Genomic DNA, 19,837 nt, shown 5'->3' on the forward strand with positions numbered 1-19,837 from the left:
TGTGCGTCAGAACACGTTGCAAGGGACAGCAATAACAGCACGTTCAGTCAGCGGCATCCTCCCATTTAAGCCATGCAAATGAAAAGACAAAATGCTCCGGGACTGGCATGGCCTAGAACATAAGCTGTTCCTAGAGCCCTCGCCTTCCTCCTTCCTATGATTTATCACTGACATCTTCGGTACATTGCAGCACAGTCGCCAGGTAAGGACGGCACATCCACTCCTCGTCATTTCGTCTCAGAGCCTGTATGTTATTCCTCTCCCTCCGCTTTTTTTCCTCAGTCAGACTCGCTTACGTGTGTCGCAGTCGGTGGTCAGTGTCTTTCACGGGCGTCCTTGAGTGAGATTTTGTGTGATGGACTGTGGTGTTCAGGCTGGCAAGTCACGGCAGGGTAGCAAAAAAATGACACAGGGATGTGAAAGACAATGCCGCCGGAGAGTGATGTTATTTTTGTCCTGCACTGCTAACGACGGTTTGCTATTTCGGCAGGCCTTCCTTTTACGGACCCCCTTCTCCAGAAATAAAAAAAAATGTATGTAAAAAGGGAAGAAAAGAAATGAAAAAATCAAGACCGTCCTCTTTCCCACCAAAACTACCATTGATGCCGCGGAGGATGTGAAATCGTTAAGCCTCGCTAAAGCTTAGCATGCACCATTTTTGAACACGGCTCTGGATGCTGAGAGCTGAGATGGTCATGTTTCCTCCTTTTCTGCTCTTTTAGATCGTGTGGCCTTCGACGGCCACTGGTTTTGCTGAAATGGCACGGCCTCTGGGAGCCAGTGAATCGTCCAGCCCTGACAGAACCGCTGTTCTCGACGAGGTTGAAGTTGGCCTCCTAGTCGCCTGCTTCGAATTCGAATTTTGCCGTTCCACCTTAAAAGCTGCTGCAGTTCAATTCTGGCGCCCGAGGTCCCTGAATGGAACTGCTGCACCATTTAAGGCGGAACGGGGAAATTCGAATAGGAAGCTGACTTCAGCCTCGTGTGTTCTTGTGCAGTGATGGCCAGTGATGGTCAGTGTTGGCCATGTGTTGGGAAAATGTCTAATAGCATGGCTTAAGTGTTGAGCCACAGTTAAGAGATTTCAAGGCCACAGAGTGGCTACTGTGAAACACTGCCTTGCTAGGAAAACCAGCATAGACCAGCATGGCTGGTCACCAGCAAACCAGCATGTAGTGTTTTGGATGCTGACATGCTAGTCAGCAGCAATAGACGTGAACATGATACTGATACTGATCACCACCAAAACCAGCAGTTGTATTTTGATGCTGGTATGCTGGTCAACCAGCATGATCTTGAACTAAATACTTGCTGGTCTGAGATGGTTCACAGTTCTGAATGGAAGAGCTCAAAGTCAGCAACGAGCCACATTTATTTATTACCTCCAGATTCCTGCTGTCTACTTGCTGAGCTTCTACCATTTTTCCTTTAGAAACATCTGTGTATAGAAAGAAGCAAAATGGTGGGAATAGGAGTTTATAATAGATTATTTTATAATAGCTTTTCTATTTGACATATATGAAGATGTAAAGCCTCTAGGTTCTACCAGAAGTCCTGGATTTGATCTGCATTGGTTTTGCTTGTCAAAAATAAGCATGCTTGGTCTTCATCAACGATATGGGCCAGCGGAGGAATCGTGAAGCTTCCGTTTGTTTTTGGAAGCATGGCAGGACCATCTTGAAAGTCCAGTTGTAATGCCATGTGTGCGTTTATGTGCCTGAGTCAGAAATTAGTCAGAATGTAAAACTGTCATCTACAAATATGGTAAATACATTTGTAAGGAAATTGCACATTTCCTGTGCAAATGGACATAGTCAGTTCATATGTTTCGTGGTGGTTGAACATGATGATCTGCTCTCACGGCACCCACCTCTTCACCTTCTGGTTGTACTGCCAGGGCTGAGTGTCACAGGAAATTGTTTAGCATTCATTTAAGGTCTGTGTGTCAAACGCAAGGCCTGCAGGCCAGATCAGGCCCACGACACAATCCCATCCAGCCCACAAAATGATTTAGATTTTCTGTGAATATTAGCCTGTTTCACAATGCACTGCACTACGGTCCCCAGCATGCACTTCAGTGTAATATGCGCTCTATGGGACAGCGGTTACACCTCAATTCTACACGGTTCTATGCAATTCCACACCAGTCATATTGCCAAACACACTAGTTGCATTTCAGCTGTATATCAACCAATAAACACCTAATGTTAGCTCAGCAGCAGAAATTGAGCCCAAATCTTCATGAACTTAAAGCAAAGAAAGGAAGCTATTCGTCTAGTTCAAGCAAATAGGTGGGTTTAAAAGACTGAAGCTCTAGGGGACAATTAAATTTTGAATATCTAAAGTATTTGTGTAATATTTCAAGGTCTACTATAAGTGCCTTTATTTTACTGCTGAAGGTTTTTTGGCCAGTTTGATTTATAGCACCACATTAATTTAAAATGAAATAAAAACATTTTTTTCTCTGCCCCAGATTTTTTATAGGGCCCCTTTAGTGATTGAGATTGACACCCCTGATTTAAGGCTTCCATGCCCAAAACATAAGTTCCCTTACCTTTTTTTAATGAGTAAAATGTAAACACTCTTCTAGAACATCCCATTCACCATATATCAACAGACACCGTACATCACAAAAATAGCCCAATTTAAATTCATTTTTGTGTTGTCCACATATTCACATATGTCCAGCTGTTCTGCGTATAGCACTTCATGGCTGCCCTTTCAGCATGCCTTTAGAAGGAACCACAACACTGCAGAACAGAGCTCATTTACATATGTCATTTACATAAACACATGGTTTATTTCTAAAAGAGAAGTTGGAGAGTGGTCATGTTTAAATTGATTACAAGTTTTGAAGTCATTCCAATATCGGCAAATATTTGCTTAGAAAACACGCAGAAAAATGTTTAGATTTGACTGATTTCAAACTAATATTTGATAACTTATTTTAGGGCTGGGCAATATGACGACATGCATTGTCATCGTAATAAAATATGTCACAGTACAATACAGTATGCTTTTCTGATCATCATGCATTGGGGTAAAGTGGCCTGTGCAAAACTTATGGCATGTTTTATATTTTTATTTAAACCCTCAAACATCACTAGTGGACCTCAGGAAATAATAAAGTACTGTAGAAATGTAGTATATAGGCCTTAATGCTGATGAGAAAAATGATAATTGTTATAAATAACAGGTCCTGCTACTTATGAAACGCTTACAGATTGGTTGTTAATCACAGGAGGAACTGGGACTGAAAAGTTGAAAACTCACAGGCACACTGATAGATCTGAATTCTGTGTAAATCATTAAAAAGCTTAAATAGACCAGCTTACATACTTTGTGATATAAATACATATTTCTCAGTGTGTGAATAGCACTCCTCTGACGTAAATGAAACCCACAGTTTGTTGGCTGGTTACCAGGGTAACTGAAATGAGAGGGAAGGATGGCATGTTTGTGCCCCTGTTATCCAACGTGAGAAGTCCGTTCCTTCGCTCTCGCTTTCTTTTAAGGTCCTTCAGTATCCCCGCTCATGTGTTCTCCCTCCATCTCTCTCTCTCTCTCTCTCTCTCTCTCTCTTGCTCCCCCTCTCGATCTTTACGTGCCCTTAGGGTCTGTTTCCACAGTAACTGGAGAACTCCCAGAGTTCCAAAAAAGAAGCATAACAGAGACGTCCCAGGGATACAAAGACAGAATCTCTGAATGTGTGCATTGGCATAGCGTGCCACGTGCTGCTGTATCATTAACTGTTAAGGATCAGTGAATCTTTTATCAAGACACTGAGCCGAAACAAGATCCTTAATCTACTCACTAGGGTTTACGTCCAGTGATTAGAAGGTGATTAGAATTTATTTTATATTTTTTTGTAAGGGTTAAGAGCTCTTCGATCAAGGATAGTGTGGCCATCCATGTGACAGCCTCAGCTGCCGTCTTTTTTCTCTGGAGCTTCTTTTACTGCAGTGATTTCCCTCCCCTGTCTCGCATCGTACTCCTTTGCATGCCCTTGCAGCAGTAAAGCGGACCAACACCATATGTATGCTCTGCGTTTTCTTCTTTCCCAAGTGAGAATTCAAAGCTGCTTTCTCACGGTTTTTGCGCAGTGGTCTTGAAAGTGCTTTAGTGCCGTCCGATACATTGTCTGAGTTTTGGTTTTTGCGGATTTGATGCATGATATTAACAATCTGTTCCAAACATTAAAGGGAAATTCCTTTAACATTTTCAGCATTTGTGTATAACTGTATCATTACAGGTAAACAAAGTCGTTCAGAGTGGATTGATGTGAAATGCTCTGTTCTAGAAAAACTCAACGTGTCAGAATTTTTCACACAGTGGTGGTGATAGGAACCAAACATCATTAAACGTCCGAAAGGTTTCATGCCTGATGCCTGAAATCATGATGTAGCCTGAAACTCATTTTTCAAGGCAAACTCATGGCAGAGAAGCACAAGGGGTTATAATTCAAAGCAGTACCTAAAGCAAACTTTTTCTTTTTCGATTTACCACTGTTTTACCATCATCTACAGTACATATTCAAACTCAAGTTTTGGATAGTAAATATCCTGTATTTGCGTGATTAACATCACGACTTCTGGTTCCTATCACATTAGAAGTCTGTAAGTTCTTCTAATATGCAACATTTACCTGTCACACCTACTGCCATGGACACTCCCTCTGTTCCTTGCAACCAACAGATTCTGTAGTAATCAGGGACTGTAAAGAGCACTACAACTCCCATTAATCTCTGGAGGAATCTATGCCTCCACCCTCATCTCCATCAACCAATGGATTATCTTTTCTACACTCCACTTCCCCAGAGTTCTAATGTCCCTCCTGTTTGTCATTACATGTAATCAGTTTGATTAATCAGTTAGTATCTAAGCCTGGGCTTTAGTTTAGTTAACTGTGAAGTATTACCAACATCTCTAGTTGTATATTGAGCCTTTTTATATATTGCTGATTAACGGTGTAAGACCTTTTTTCCTTATCCTGGCCGTTTGCCTTTTCCCTTTTGCTCTGTTGTTGTTGTTTTTCATTTCCGTGTTTGACCCTGGACTGTTTTTAGACCCTCTCTTTATGATTTCCCCTGTTCTGGGTATTACATTTTCTGGCTCTGCTTTGCCTTGGGTTTTAATCTGCAAGCATCTGATTTGTTTTGCGATCCTGACATCCACATTAAACCCCTCTGAATGTTTTTTAATAATAATAAAATTTGTGAAATTCTGCTTCAAAAATAAAAGTGCCAAAAAGTGTTCTTTGGAGTGATACCATAGAAGAACCAGTATCGAGTCTCTAAAGAACTTTATGATTGCACTTGGAATTGTAAACAAAATGTGTGATTATATAGAACCATTTTTTAAAGTTTCAAGAACATCCACGTAATGTAAAAGTGATTAATAGATTTGTGCAGCCAAGCTCCTGTTACTGCATTAAGGGATATAAGGTTCCCTTTGGTGCAATTTTAAAAGAAGAAAAGACAACAGTGCAACAGTGCACTGACAAGCTGTGTCAAGTTTCCATCACACTCAACATCAGTTCATTAACTTTATTAACGCAAATATTATCAAATACTACAACACCGTGATGTATTAGGAAAATGTAGTGTTATTGAATTTGAATGATGCCATCCTGCGTTAACTCATCCTATTCTATTTCTTTACTCGTTAATGAATCGCTCAGTGTCCCTTCCCCTTTTTATCAGATTTAATCTTTAATGTTTCAGGTTTTATCCCAGTTGCATATTAACACTGTGGAGTTTAGAAGACCGAAACCCATGTTATTTTCCTGTAGTGGCAAAATCAGGCACCACAGTCACAGGGGACAGTCGTGGGCTGGAGGTTAGGGATCCCCAGAGCTGACAGCACATGACTGAGGTCTCCTTGAGCAAGACACCTAACCCCCAACTGCTCCCTGGGCGCAGCGGATTGGGCTGCCCACCGCTCTGGGCAAGTGTGTTCACTGCCCCCTAGTGTGTGTGGTATTTCACTTCAGGGATGGGTTAAATGCGGAGTTGAAATTTCCCCATTGTGGGATTAATAAGGGTCACTTAATCTTTATGAACTGTTGGTCATGCATCTCTATCAGGCTTCTCAATGGAGAGCACAAAGCGCTCTGTTGGTATGTTGCCTAGTGATGGTGAAGAGAGACAATATGCCATCCTTCTCTTCATGTAGTGTAAACACAGTCAGCTGTGCTCTCAAGGATCCCTGACCATGGGCATCACTCAGGACACCTGGGATTTGAAGCGTTAATCCCCAAAGGCAAGGCTCATCTCTCCATTGTAAGCAGTGTTTTAGCCAAGTGCACCACTCTGGAGCATCTACTTAACCTCTTAACTGTTAAACGAAACAGAACTGGCTAAAAGCATTGTTTTGAAATGCTGTACAATAGCATTTAACAGAAGGTATGAGAATGGAAATATATGCTGACATTATAGACAGTCATATGTAGCCTATAAATAGTAAAAAAATCCTAAATTGTAACTTTATAGGAAGTTACTATGGGATTTTATACCAAGTAATTTTGGCAATTTCTCTTAATTCCTCATAAAATGTTCACACATTGTCACAAGGTTTAGATATGACAATAGGAGGCCTGTACCGAGTGACAATTAACGGGGTTACTGGTTAAACCCCCCTGGTGAGGGGGGTTTACTTTTTTACAAACTTGTTGTTCATTTATTGACTCCTTTGATGGACACTATAGCAAGACAGTAGTATTCTCACACATGAACACCACTAACCTTTAAATATGTTGGTTGAATTGATGTCCTACATTAATACCCCATTTACTGTAAGATTCTTCAAGGGTTCTTTGGTGTATGGGTCTACATAGAGCCTTTTTGAAAATGTTTCTGTATAGCACCAAAAAAGATTCTACTGTTGTTGAGATTGCAACAATAGCAGAACCCTTTTGGTGCCATATAGAGCTTGTCTATGTGGTCATTAATATTGTGTTATTATATCTGATACTACTGAGCACACAGGAACAGCCTGGTCATCAGCCATGTTGGACGTGCAGAGTCCTAAACCATGTTCACCACCTGAAGCGATGGGTCAGCAATATGATGATTTATCTTAATCGTATTATTATAGGATGAGGCTGTGATATACACCAGCAGGTCCAAAGTTTTACTACACACTTCTGTAACCTAAGAATAGTTCAGTCAGTTTGTATTGAAGTCCCTGTAGTTGCTGAACAATAAGTCTTAGTATGTGTTAAGCATGGAATTTTAATCGGATAAGTGTCGTGATACCCCTCCTTGAAGCAGCAGTAGCCATGCACACGACGTCAATGTTTAGAAAAATATCTGTCCACATGAAAACAGAAAACAGCCTTAAAAACAGAAAACAGAAAAGTTATATACTGCGAAGCATTTTCATAAACTCAAGTTTTCAAGTTCAGTGACCTAAAATACCATTTTTGGGAGGCTGGGAAGCCAAAACACAGTGAAAAAAGTACACTTTCATAAGATATCTGTGTACATGTGGATGAGCAAGTCTGCTTTAGTGCACTAGCAACCCTAATAATGAATAAGTATTATTTGGTTATGCAGTTTAGACCCAGTTTAAAAATGCTGAGCTTTGCCAAGGTCAAGCGATGTTAATAGGAAGTGCAAACATCATCAAACCAACTTCTCAATAATGATACATTGCTGCTGTTTTTTTACAGATAACACTGGCTTTGTTCACATTACAGGCCTCATTGCTCAATTCAGATTTTGTGCTAAGACCCCACAACTTCACATTCGCATTCATGTAGGTAAAGGGCCCAAATCTGTCATTAAGTGAACAAACCTGCGTCTTGAAATAACCCACATACATACAATCTAATCAATAATTTCATGTGAATAAACCAAATGCGTCATAAACAACAAACAAACTATCCTGCAGAAAAAAGGCTTTTTTTACAAAGGTACTGTGGATTAAACCACTCTTCACTCTTTAAACAAGATTAAGCTGAAAAGGGCCTGATGGAGTGCTTTGGCACTGTTTACTGATGCTAACTTAAGGTGTGGTTCACACGCAGTGAGAAAAAAAATCTATTCCAATCTGAGTGGTTTCACTAAGGTTACATGGTCATGAATTGGATATGTATCTGATTACATATTAAAGTGGCTAATGTCAGGTTTGAAAAGATCAGTTTTGGCTGAAAGCATCAGATATGAGTCACAATAAGGCAAAAAATCAGGTTTGTGCCGCTTCAGCCTGGTATTGTGTAATCAACGTAGCTGTTGATTAGTTGCGACCCTGACGAAAATCATGTCTCAGCTCTCGTACATCAGGTGAAACGGCCAGTTTCAAACAGCCTCAGGAGAAATAGTTGCAGAGAAGAAGGCATCAGTCTAACCTAAGCCTGGTAAAGTTTTTGACCTTTCGCACTTCTGTTTATTATTAGATTAATTAAAGCTTTGCCAAATTAAAGATTAAATTAATTTTTCGGTCTGACTCTGCTTTTGGGCACGATTTAGGAACAAGCTTGCATAAGTAGATATGAATATTAGGGAGGAAGCCACACATGCTAATGGCAGAGATTGTGTTTCCTTTGTAATATTACTGACTTCAGAAATGTCCCACTTTTCAGGGTTAAAATTCTATACCTCTCTTTGCTGAAGTGAATGAGTGACCTACTTTGCATCGTCGGCTCTTAAGGACCGAGTGAGTTGCTGCGTTAATTACACTGTTGTCTGCTTCTGATAATCAAAAGCAAGAGCCAAGTGACCGTGAGGCAGAAAGCATAACTCTCATGTGAAGGACTCAGAATACGATTCTGAGGAAAATCAGACAGAATTCAAAGCTCTGGAAATAGCCAGTGTAATCTTGCTATCCACAGGAGACCAATGGCTACGGCTGCTCTAGAGCAAGATGAGTGAGTCATTAATAGATTCTGACCTTGGTGCTGATGACAGCAGAGAATGTACTACCTATCTAACTACACATTCACGCACAAGCAGAGAGTACACAGTCACCGAAAGAAAAGCACAGCGCGGTAGTGCAGAGCAGGCTTAGGCAATTTGATGATGTTTTTGACGCGATGTCAGCAGTCTTGACCAGTGCTGTTATTTTTGTACTGAAAATAGGGCTGAATGGTTTTATTCATAGTATTCCCAAGATGACATGCAGCCGCACTGCCACCATTTTGGTAGGCAACTTCAGGTTCATTCAGGACAGTAGTGACTGTTTGTTCTGAGATTAACCATAACAGATCCAGCAAAAGCAGTAAAACATGTCTGGGGTTATACACACTTTAAAACTAATTTTAATACATATTCACTGATACATGTGAGTGTATTGCCTTGATTTGATTTGTTGCTGTTGTGATAAATAAAAACTGAATTCTGAATGACTGAGATTTCTCGCTGTGTTACATAAGCTGTAACGTTAACATTAATGTTTGGCAAGAGCCTGGTCACTTCCTGTTCCTCCATTGTTGTCAGATGAGGAAGGTATCTGCCAAATTGGCCGCATACTAGCACACTAAATAATGTGTAAAAAACTTTGCTTTACCAATAAATGCGCACTCATTAGTGTAGTAGGTAATAGAAGTGTGTGGTTTGGGACGTGGCTAGTGCGACATGTTCAGTCTAGCAGCTCCAGTAGCTGATTGATTCCCTCAATAGCCACTCATTAAAATTTACAAGTGAAATTTTAAGGGAATTTCCTGATTAAGGGTAATGTATTGAGCTAAACTGAATGCTTACAAATCTTTCTGTGATGTAATCCTTGGGTGTATAATTATTGCAACTGCTGCGCCATTTAACGAATGGTAACTTCAAATAAGAAGCTGGCGTATAAGAAACCAACTCCAGTTTAACTGATCCATATTGTTTTATTGTTTTAAGAGCAGTTTTTGTAAAAGCCTCATGAACAGGAATGTTCTCAGGTTATATGAATATATGCAGGTTATCTGAATCCAGTTCATCAATCAAGCAATAAATAATAATAGCATTTTCTGGTCACTGCATCCAAGGTGTCTACATATTTTCGTCTTTTTCTTGGTCGTTTTTGTCTGTTTTGCTTGGTCTTCATCCCCCTGCAGGGTTTTAGCTGCAGCTGCGGTGACGAGACAAGCTCCATCAGGGCATAGTCAGGTTTACAGCTCACTCGCCAAAATGGTGGTGAGGTGTTCTTAGCGATGGAGTCGAATACTTTTTCTGAATAATATTGCGATTATATTCCATAAATTGAGGTCTAGGCCTGTTATTATTTTAGCAAAGAAGATCAGCATATCCACTTTTTCTGGCTTGAGGGATGAACACTGAGCATAGTGTGCTAGGCTGCCAGTTAGCTTCACACAGCAGAAGCTTGTTTCTGATTGGTCTAACTCCTCTGTAGGCAGTTCACAAGCTCTGTGTTGTTAAGTAAAATTTTCCTACTTAAATGTTAAAGGAATGTTGTTGTTACTGTAGGCTACAGTTAAAAATGCCTGTCTTATGACTTTGATAATGGCACTCTTTGGCCAGCACTCACTGAAACAGTGATCTGAAACTTTGCAGCTTAATTGCATGCATATTTTTAGGTGTCCATATCAGATGTGAAGAACTATTATCGACATTTGCGAAAGAATGGATTAATGTCGCTGATCATATTAAGCGCAATTAATCATAATCAACACTTAAAAGACTTTTTCTGTAGTCTTCCATCATGACTTATGTCAATAGTGAGTTTAATGTTTATCAGTAATCATGTCGACCAGCAATCATGTCATGTTTCCTCACCAAAAACACTTCTGTGTTTCCGTGAATCTGTGTCACCAAAGAAATGTGTTATGATTTCTGATTAACACTAATGTTTGGCAAGAGCGAGTTTAAAGAGAGCCTGGCCGCTTCCTGTTTCTCCAGTGTTGCCAGATGGGGCGTGTGTCTGCCAAATTGGCCAGATTGTGGCTGAGGGATGTGTGCTGTGGTGCGTGGACAAAATTTTGGCCTGTTTTTTTTTTTTATTATTCATTTGGCAGATTTTAAAAAATCATATAAAATTCTGAAACTGTATTACTTAATAATTCAGCTGGAACTTAAATAGGCCTAACTTTCCCCTGACGTCCAATCAGTTATTAAAACTTTGATTGACATGAATTTATGTGACTACTGTTGAGAGGAGGCAGTTGCATCAGTGACACCAGCAACATACCCATTTATTATTGATGTAATGGGTGCTCATACAGGCCTAACACAGCATAGATTATCCAGTTCAGTGGCAGTTAATGACTATGCAGAGTTCTGTAATAGTAGAGGACTGGAATGCCCATGATCTGTTTGGCAAGTTTTAAAAATGTATGTAAGCAATGGTTATACAGGCTTACAATATTATTGTTTTTCTGATTGTATGGAAAAGTGGGTCCTATCATATACAATGTAGTATAAAAATGAATACTTTCAACCCTGAGACACATACACATCAAATAACTCATTTTTATTTAAATTATTTCTAGCATCTTTGTCCAGTTTCTTATATGTTTAACAGAGTTTCTGAATTTGTATAAAAAGCTTCTGGTTCTTCCTTTTAATTGTTTTAAAGATCAGCAGCGCCATCTAGCAACAACTTAAATACCTATAAAGTAACATAAGAAACTACTGATGTCATGTTGGTCATGTTTTTTTTTCATATTATGGTTAAAATGACCGTATGCTGTTTAGGGCATGTACTTTTTTGGTGGTTTCTCATGCAGTATGGTGGGGTTTTTTTTTTTGGCTGTAAATGGTGCACAATGTCCTGACCAAGTCCTTGATCAACTGGGGTAAATTGAGCTAAACAGCTAAAAAAATTATTTAAATATTTAAAAATAGTCTTTCACACAGAAATGTACTTCATTGTTGGAAGGTTAAGGAACAGTAGACAGGTATAAAGCAGTATGACACTAGCATTGCTGCTACAGATCGGCTGGGTAGCTGATCAGATTACTAGCTGAGTAAAGCAGTCTGCAGTCACTGGCATCGTGAACGTGCCTATGGCGTTGTTAGAAAGTCCTGTGACAGTAGCTGAAAAGCGCTCAAAAGTAGGACCATAGTGAGAAATATTTTAAGCTGTTTGATGAGAAAATTAGCGCATTTCTCAATTTTGACTTGCTCGGCAGCAGCATCTAGCATTGGGCCAACTCAGAATAATTATTGGGAGATTGTTGACGAGTCTATTTTTCATTTTTTTTACCTTTTTATTGTTCTGAGTGTTTGTAGACAGTTTTATTCCATCATGCACAGATGCATGATCATGGCAGATTCAAATCAGTGAATATCATCAGATATTTGTTAAAAGAAATAATCAGCGTTGGAAAGATGTTTAAATTTGACAGATATTTCAAACTGATATTTGATGACATATTTATTGTAGAGCCATTGGTTGATGCTGGACTGCTGAGCTAACAAATATGCTTTTTATTTATTTTACTGAATGTGCATATATGTACATGAAAATGGATATCAACTTATGCCCACAATTCCCATATCAGTGCAACATTAATATGCATGTGTATGACCTTGGAAAGAAAGTTCTGTTGTTGGGTATATGAGGGTATTTGGATGCCTTTTTCATTGCTTCTTCGGTAAAGAAGTTGTACAAGGCAAAAAAAATATTGCTATTGAATTTGTGTAACATGAAGGACGGGTGGCTTTGGCAATTCCATGTAGATGTATATTACCTTCACTTATATTATGTAAATATGAAGGTTCTTAAGTGGTTGTTGTCCTGGACATACTGTTACATAAAAAACCTAATTGGTGTAGAACAGTATATTGTAGTTATTCAAAAAGAATCCTCACATTTCACTGCAAAAATGATACATTGCCAAGTGAAATCATCTTAAATCTAGTCCATTTATAATATTTGTCATTTTAATTTATTCATTCATGTTCATTTTTTTCACTATATAGTCAGCTAATTTAGCTTGTTTCAATAATTATGCTTGGGTTAAGCAAAATTATCTGTCAGTAAAGGTAATTTCACTTGATAGGAATTACTTAAACAAGTAAAAACATCTGGGCATAATATATTAAACAAAATAATCAAATAAAAATCTTGCATGCTCACAGTCTAACAACAAGACTTACATTTTGTATATATTAGAGTCTTATAATGAAGAATATTAGATATATAGACTAGATTTAAGATGATTTCATTCACCAAGGTGTAATTTTTTGCACTATTACAAAAATAATTGTTTACAGAACCATCTGCTTAAAGATTATTTAGGGAACCAGAAGTGGTTACAGTTATTTTTAAGGGCCACTTTCCTGAACATATATTAAGGCTAGTCTTGGACTAAACTGCAATGCTAATAGTATTTCACCATTAAAAAATCCTTTTAGTCTTGACTTGACTTGGAGCACTGGAAAGAAAAGACATCAGGGAATGATGAACTGTGTATGTAAATATGATTTTTACCAACCACACTTTCCTCTTTTCTTTTCTAGATCTCAGGGAATCATTGAGTGTTAGCACTGACACGCCCCTGAGTGAACCGTACCAGCATGCCGGAGCAGAGCAATGACTACCGTGTGGTGGTGTTCGGGGCTGGGGGCGTGGGCAAGAGCTCCCTGGTCCTGCGCTTCGTGAAAGGGACCTTCAGGGACACCTACATCCCCACTGTGGAGGACACCTACCGGCAGGTGATCAGCTGTGACAAGAGCGTGTGTACACTAGAGATAACCGACACCACGGGCAGCCACCAGTTCCCGGCCATGCAGCGCCTGTCTATCTCCAAGGGCCACGCCTTCATCCTGGTGTACTCCATCACCAGCCGGCAGTCCCTGGAGGAGCTCAAGCCCATCTACCAGCAGGTGCTGGCCATCAAGGGCAACGTGGAGGGCATCCCCATTATGCTGGTGGGAAACAAGAGCGATGAGACCCAGAGGGAGGTGGAGACCAAGGAAGGCGAGGCCCAGGCCAACAACTGGAAGTGTGCCTTCATGGAAACCTCGGCCAAAACCAACCACAATGTCACCGAGCTCTTCCAGGAGCTGCTCAACCTAGACAAGAAGCGTGACATGAGCCTCAACATGCGCTCCAGCAAGCAGCGGAGGGCCGATAAGCTGAAGGCCAAGTGCAGTGTGATGTAGAGGTCGAAAGGGTTGGAGTGGCAGTGTAGAACGGGCACTGGATAGGGGTGTCAATCTCAGGTCCCGGAGGGCCACAGCACTGCAGAGATTAGTGTTCTCTCTTCTGAAGGCCAGTACAAGCATACTTTATTACTTTATTTTGAAAAGCGTGACTGACCACACTTTTCAATATAAAGGTTCCTAAATAGTTCTTGGCTTGGACGTATAGTTCTGGGAAAAACTTTGCAAGTATCATGCAGTTTTCTTGTGTTTAATTTTAGGTATGCTTATAACATTTGTGTGGGTTTATGCACAAAAATTAATCAGTTGTCAGCTTGAATGAATCTGCTGTAGGCTTAATAGGTGGCTGTACATTGGGGTCGAAAAGTCTGGGACCACTAGTGAAAATGCTTTTGCATTCTTTTATAATTTACCTATACAACTATATATTGACATATACAACTTTTTAATTGTACATTAAATTTTAAGCAAGCCAATTTGAGTTGATCATAGGATCTTTGAAATTTTAATATGATTTTTAGAATTTATTAGAATGTATGCCCCATTTTTGCTTTAATGACAGCATACACTTGAACTATAAAAGCCTCTGATAAGCAGGTCATGTTCACTTGAGAGTGATTTGAAGATGTGCTTCAGTGGAACAGATAAAATATCTGACATTTTTGTACAAAGGCCTTAACGTGGTTATTTTCATAAATTTAACCTAAAATAGTGCAGATATTTTCTTTGTTTTAAAATTTTCAAAAATCAGAAACTTTCTATTGTTTATATCCAGGCTTAAATTAAATAAAGCCCAGATTTTTTTCCATTGTATTTAAATGTTTTGTTTTTTGTAACATTTAAATGTTTTGTTTTTTGCCACTTAGTTTCCATAAATGGACCTTACAGACTTGAGAGTGAATGATGTGTTTTGAAACATTTACATTGTTGATCAAACTGAGGGAAATTTGAACTTCTGTGATATGGACCCTTTAATTGACATTAAAGAACCAAAAAGGTTTTTTAAAGATTCTTTAGGAAGCCAAAAGTGGTTCTACTGTCTTCGCTCCAAACAACCCTTTTGGCAGTTTTATTCTTAGAAGTGCAGATACATCTTTTACCTTTTTTATGTACTGTCATGATGAAAACTAGGCCTTTTACTGGATCCCAGCAGGAATAAAACATTTTAACTAGAAAACTGTTTAAAGCTGCACTATGTAAGATGATTGTTTGTTGTCGGATAATCAGGTCAGATAGATAGATAGATAGATAGATAGATAGATAGATAGATAGATAGATAGATAGATAGATAGATAGATAGATAGATAGATAGAACTTCATATTAACGTCACACACGCAAGCTCAAAAGAATATCGGGTTCGATGTTTAGGTCTCAAATGCAAAATCAGCATTATGCTGATGAAGATATGAACACAATGGCAGGTAATTCATTTACATACCAAGAAGACATGTCCTTCACCAAGTTCTCTTTGAATACTCAACAAACTCCTTCACAGTCATCAGATTCATCCGCTTGGGGAAGGGGTCAGAAGCACAGCCCATGTTACAATATGTTCTTCCGCACACTGAGTGCTATTAGGTATCCAAGTCCATAAAACATACATAGTGCAGCTTTATTAGAAAGAGCTGTCTGAAGTGCTTGCAGAACTGAACTGATTCGGTACTACCATGGACAGATGGATTGATGAAGGCTGCTGTGCTTACAGACATGGACATAATGTGTTTGAATTTCAAGAAAAGCTCTGAATTCCACTCATGAAGACCATTGTAATGAGTGGACATTAAGTGGGGTAGAATGCTAAGCTCTGCAGTGCTGTGACCCTCTAGGAGTGGACTTGGACACCCCTGGCGTAAGAAAACAGCTTCAGCAATGATATAACTGATTGAAAATGTACAAAAAGTCCCTCATCACATCTATTACCCTACTCCTTTTGGATCTGAATCAGGTATTCTTCGGTGCATAGTCAACCAACCAACTCTTTTTCTCTATATCTTTTATTTCGCTCCTGTAATGACCACCAGAATCCATCGGGGGAAGTCTTGAGCTCCGACTCCAACCCACCCCTTCTAGCATTTTACTGAGTTGACATTGACATCTCAAGTATTAAACTGTCGTTCTCCCTTCTCATGCCACCTGCTCGTGCACAGCTTTTGTTATCAGTCCATAACAAAAGAAAAAAATATCTGTTATCATCGTGGTCATTTCAAGAGCTGTGTTTTGTAACGGATTTCATTGATAACCCGGATAAGAATATGTCTTGAACTGGTTATGCACTTTATCGTATTCTCAGTGGGCAGAAAAGACCAAGAGGCGTCAGCATTATCCCGCTCTTCCAAATGCAGACATGATAAACAGCACAACAGCACGAAAGATTTGGGACCACAGACATTTCTTTATTGGCTGGCTTGCTAATAGTACGAACTGGTTCAAACAAAACACTGCGTGAATAGTGAATGATGCATATTTGACAATGTAGAACTAACTTCCGATTCATTGTGATTTAGATTTGTCATCAAGTACAGAGCTTTACCTAAACAAAGCACAGCAAAGCAGTTTTAAACGTCCATCTTTTCTGAAAGCTTTTTTTTTCCCATTCCTCTCCCTCTGGCCCCCCACCCCGAAGTTGGTGGCACACAAAAAACCTGAAAATATGCATTAATCATCTTAACGGATAACATTTAACTTGTGCGTGGAAACTAAATGTGTATTACTATCATTTGTATTGAATACCCTTGTACAGTTCATGTTTTTTTCTTTATCCAATGTGTATATTTCCTCCAACTATTTAATGCCATTGCTTTAGCAATACATTATATAAAAGCACTTTTAGAAATCTTGAGCACATTCAAAACATTGAAAATGAACCTTTACGAAAACGTTTTTGTCAAACACTCTGCGTTTACAATTTTAAAGCAGGTACAGTGTTTATCTAATAATATTATGTGAAAGACCAGAGGAAAAAAAAATAAAGAAGCACAAACATATGGTGTACAACAACTATTTGCCTTGTTCTGTGGTCTTGAAATGCGACATGAACAGTGATGTACATATTGTTTATAGGATATCAGTAAAAGCCTTGTTACACAACTATTAACACAACTTTGCATCCTGTTAGAAAGGCAATAAGACATACAAATATATATATATATATATATATATATATATATATATATATATATATATATATCAGCTGTGAACATTTGCATGACTCTTTTGATGTCATTATGTTTCGTGATATGCAAAGTGAAAACATTAAAAAAAAAAATTGGTCGCCATTGTTATGTGTTGCCTCCAGTTATAAGTAAGCTTCTCCAGGTGTTTGCTTTTCTAGAGTTACAGTTATTTAAACTTTTTTAGTCAGAAATAAGCCTGTGACAGTTATTACATGATCACCTAAACAGTCATTTGAGCTGATCACAGTCCTTTAAAGCTACCAAATTTGTTAGATAAAGATATGATGACAATAGTAGATAATTCCCTTACATCCTTGGAGGACATGCCCTTCAGCACAACCACCGTTGCAAACTGTTCATCTGCACATTGCATGCAATTATGCTGTTCTGCCAGAGAGGCCTCCAAATCCCCAAACTTACAGTGAAGCTGAACACACTTATTTTCTTGTTAACAAAAAAGGCAGAAACATAATTATTGAGATGTTTCATATTAGAACTATAAACATAATGAATTCTGACTGCTGCTGTAACACCTTTATAGGGTAGCAGGGAGTAATGTTTGTTTAGCTGGAGCTGAGTGTCTACAGTTGAGAGCTATTGGGAGTATCAACAAGAAGTAAGCTAGCAAATCAGTCGTTCAGTCAACTTATACTGGAGTAGCTGCATATGTTGAACAGAAAGGTCAAGTACAGTCATGAGCAAAAGTTTGGGAGTCCCAGGTTAAAGTCACATTTTGATGATTTTCTAAGTGAAAATAAGTTAACACATCCTTTACAGAGAACACACTTAAGCATATTTTAATACACAATTACTGTTTATTTGCTGAATCTAATACTAGGGGAAAAAAACAAAATGTGGTCTGTGCAATAGTATGCCACATTTTTAAAAATATATTTTATCCAGTACGTTCAAGCAAACCCATGTGTTTTGTCACAAGGTGTAGTCACAAAGTGTAGTCACACCTTTTTTCACACTTGAACACGTTTTCACATGTGATCACACATTTTTCATGTGAACACAAGTTTGAAGTGAAAGTGTGTGAAGTGTGTGAAAAAACACTTTTTTGTAATGGGTGCATTGGAAATTGCTGGAAAATGGCAAATGTTTTTATCCTTGTAGAGGATCTTTTAACCTGTTATCACTTGTAAACAATTATTTATATAATAACAATTGTAAAGTAAAATTTCATGATAGTGACAGGCCAGAACCTGAACAGCTGCCTTGTAAAGTGAAATGCTTAAGATCAAACGTGTCAAAGTGAGAATTTATCCATAACAAAATTAATGTCAATTAAAAGAAAAAATAAAAATCTATAAACAAAAAATAAATATGTGATATCAAGGGGAAATGTGAGCTCTAAATAATGATAAAGCCAGGGGTTACCTATCAGCAGTAAAGGCAGGGCAGTTACATGGCACTGTAGGCCACCTGGACCTCCTTATATTGCATAATTTTCCTCCCATGATTCATAGGTCATGTCAGAGGTGAGTAGTACATAGTCACATGTACTTAATTACACACACTTCAGTAAAGTTTTATGGATTTGTATGATTTGTACTTGAATATTTTCAACTGGTACTTTGCAAATGTACATTTGTACAGCTGTGAAGAATATGAATGTCATTAACTTTCAGCTGCATTTATTTTCAGTCTGTTCTGTTGGTGACAGCATCTGTATTGCTTTTTAAAGTGATTTTACATTTATTTGAGTGATTATTTCACAGCAGTATCTGTACTTTTATATCACTGTGGGTTTAGGCCACACTACTCACCTCAGTGAGCGGAGATGGAGTATGATAAACTAAAGCGTTAGCCCACATTAGAGCAGCAACTTAGTGGAGACAGCAATAGCACACATGGCTGTCATAACCCAAATCAGTTAACCACCACAATGAACAATGTGAAATAGTCACTTTGGTAATTATTTACTATATACAACAATTAAAATGCTGCAAGAAGACTAAAAAGCAATATTTCGAACATACTGTACTAATAGGAACTCCCCCCCTCAAAAAAGAAAATAATGAAAGAGCATTTTTGTCACCATCTAGTGGACGATAGTGTGGTTGCATGTAATTTTAAAGACTATTATTGCATCTCATGCACTCCTATGTGACCATTTATTGTTGCATTCCCTGTTTTTATGCTGGGGGGAAGCCCATATATATATGTATCATAGCAGGGTATATAGAGGATATACCAGTACATAATTGGATGCCTTTGAAATTCCTGTGATATATTCCAGACCAACTAAACCTACTAAATTGATGTGCTATATTTGAGCAGTAAACCCCACCAATGATACTTCAGACACCCATCTTTGATCAGTGTATTTTTAAAACTAGTAAAGGCTAAAATTAAAACAAAAAAGAAAAAGACATACAAATAAAACTAAATCTAATCTGTTTTTTTTCCCCGCCGTTAGCACTATGTGCTGTGAAAAGTTTTAGATGTAAAGGTTGTGCCTTCATGTCTATAGCTTATCAAATCAAAGACCAATTTGATTTGGATCTCAGTGGTACTTGGACTGTTTGTCAACATATGCAAGTAATAGTCAAATGAATAATTAATCCATATGAATATTCATATTCATTTGAAGACTGAAGACTTATG

General features: G+C 38.5%; 1 protein-coding gene across 1 annotated transcript; it reads left to right on the forward strand.

The window, feature by feature from the left end:
* diras1a (DIRAS family, GTP-binding RAS-like 1a) lies at nucleotides 1–17,064 on the forward strand. The gene is made up of 2 exons (XM_017714294.2): nucleotides 1–202; nucleotides 13,406–17,064. Exon 2 carries the CDS (start codon nucleotides 13,463–13,465, stop codon nucleotides 14,048–14,050), a length of 588 nt encoding a protein of 195 aa, XP_017569783.1. The 5' UTR covers nucleotides 1–202; nucleotides 13,406–13,462; the 3' UTR covers nucleotides 14,051–17,064.
* The last annotated feature ends 2,773 nt before the right edge of the window (nucleotides 17,065–19,837 follow it).

Source organism: Pygocentrus nattereri, chromosome 15 (genome assembly GCF_015220715.1).
Source record: "Pygocentrus nattereri isolate fPygNat1 chromosome 15, fPygNat1.pri, whole genome shotgun sequence".
Lineage (NCBI taxonomy): Eukaryota > Metazoa > Chordata > Actinopteri > Characiformes > Serrasalmidae > Pygocentrus > Pygocentrus nattereri.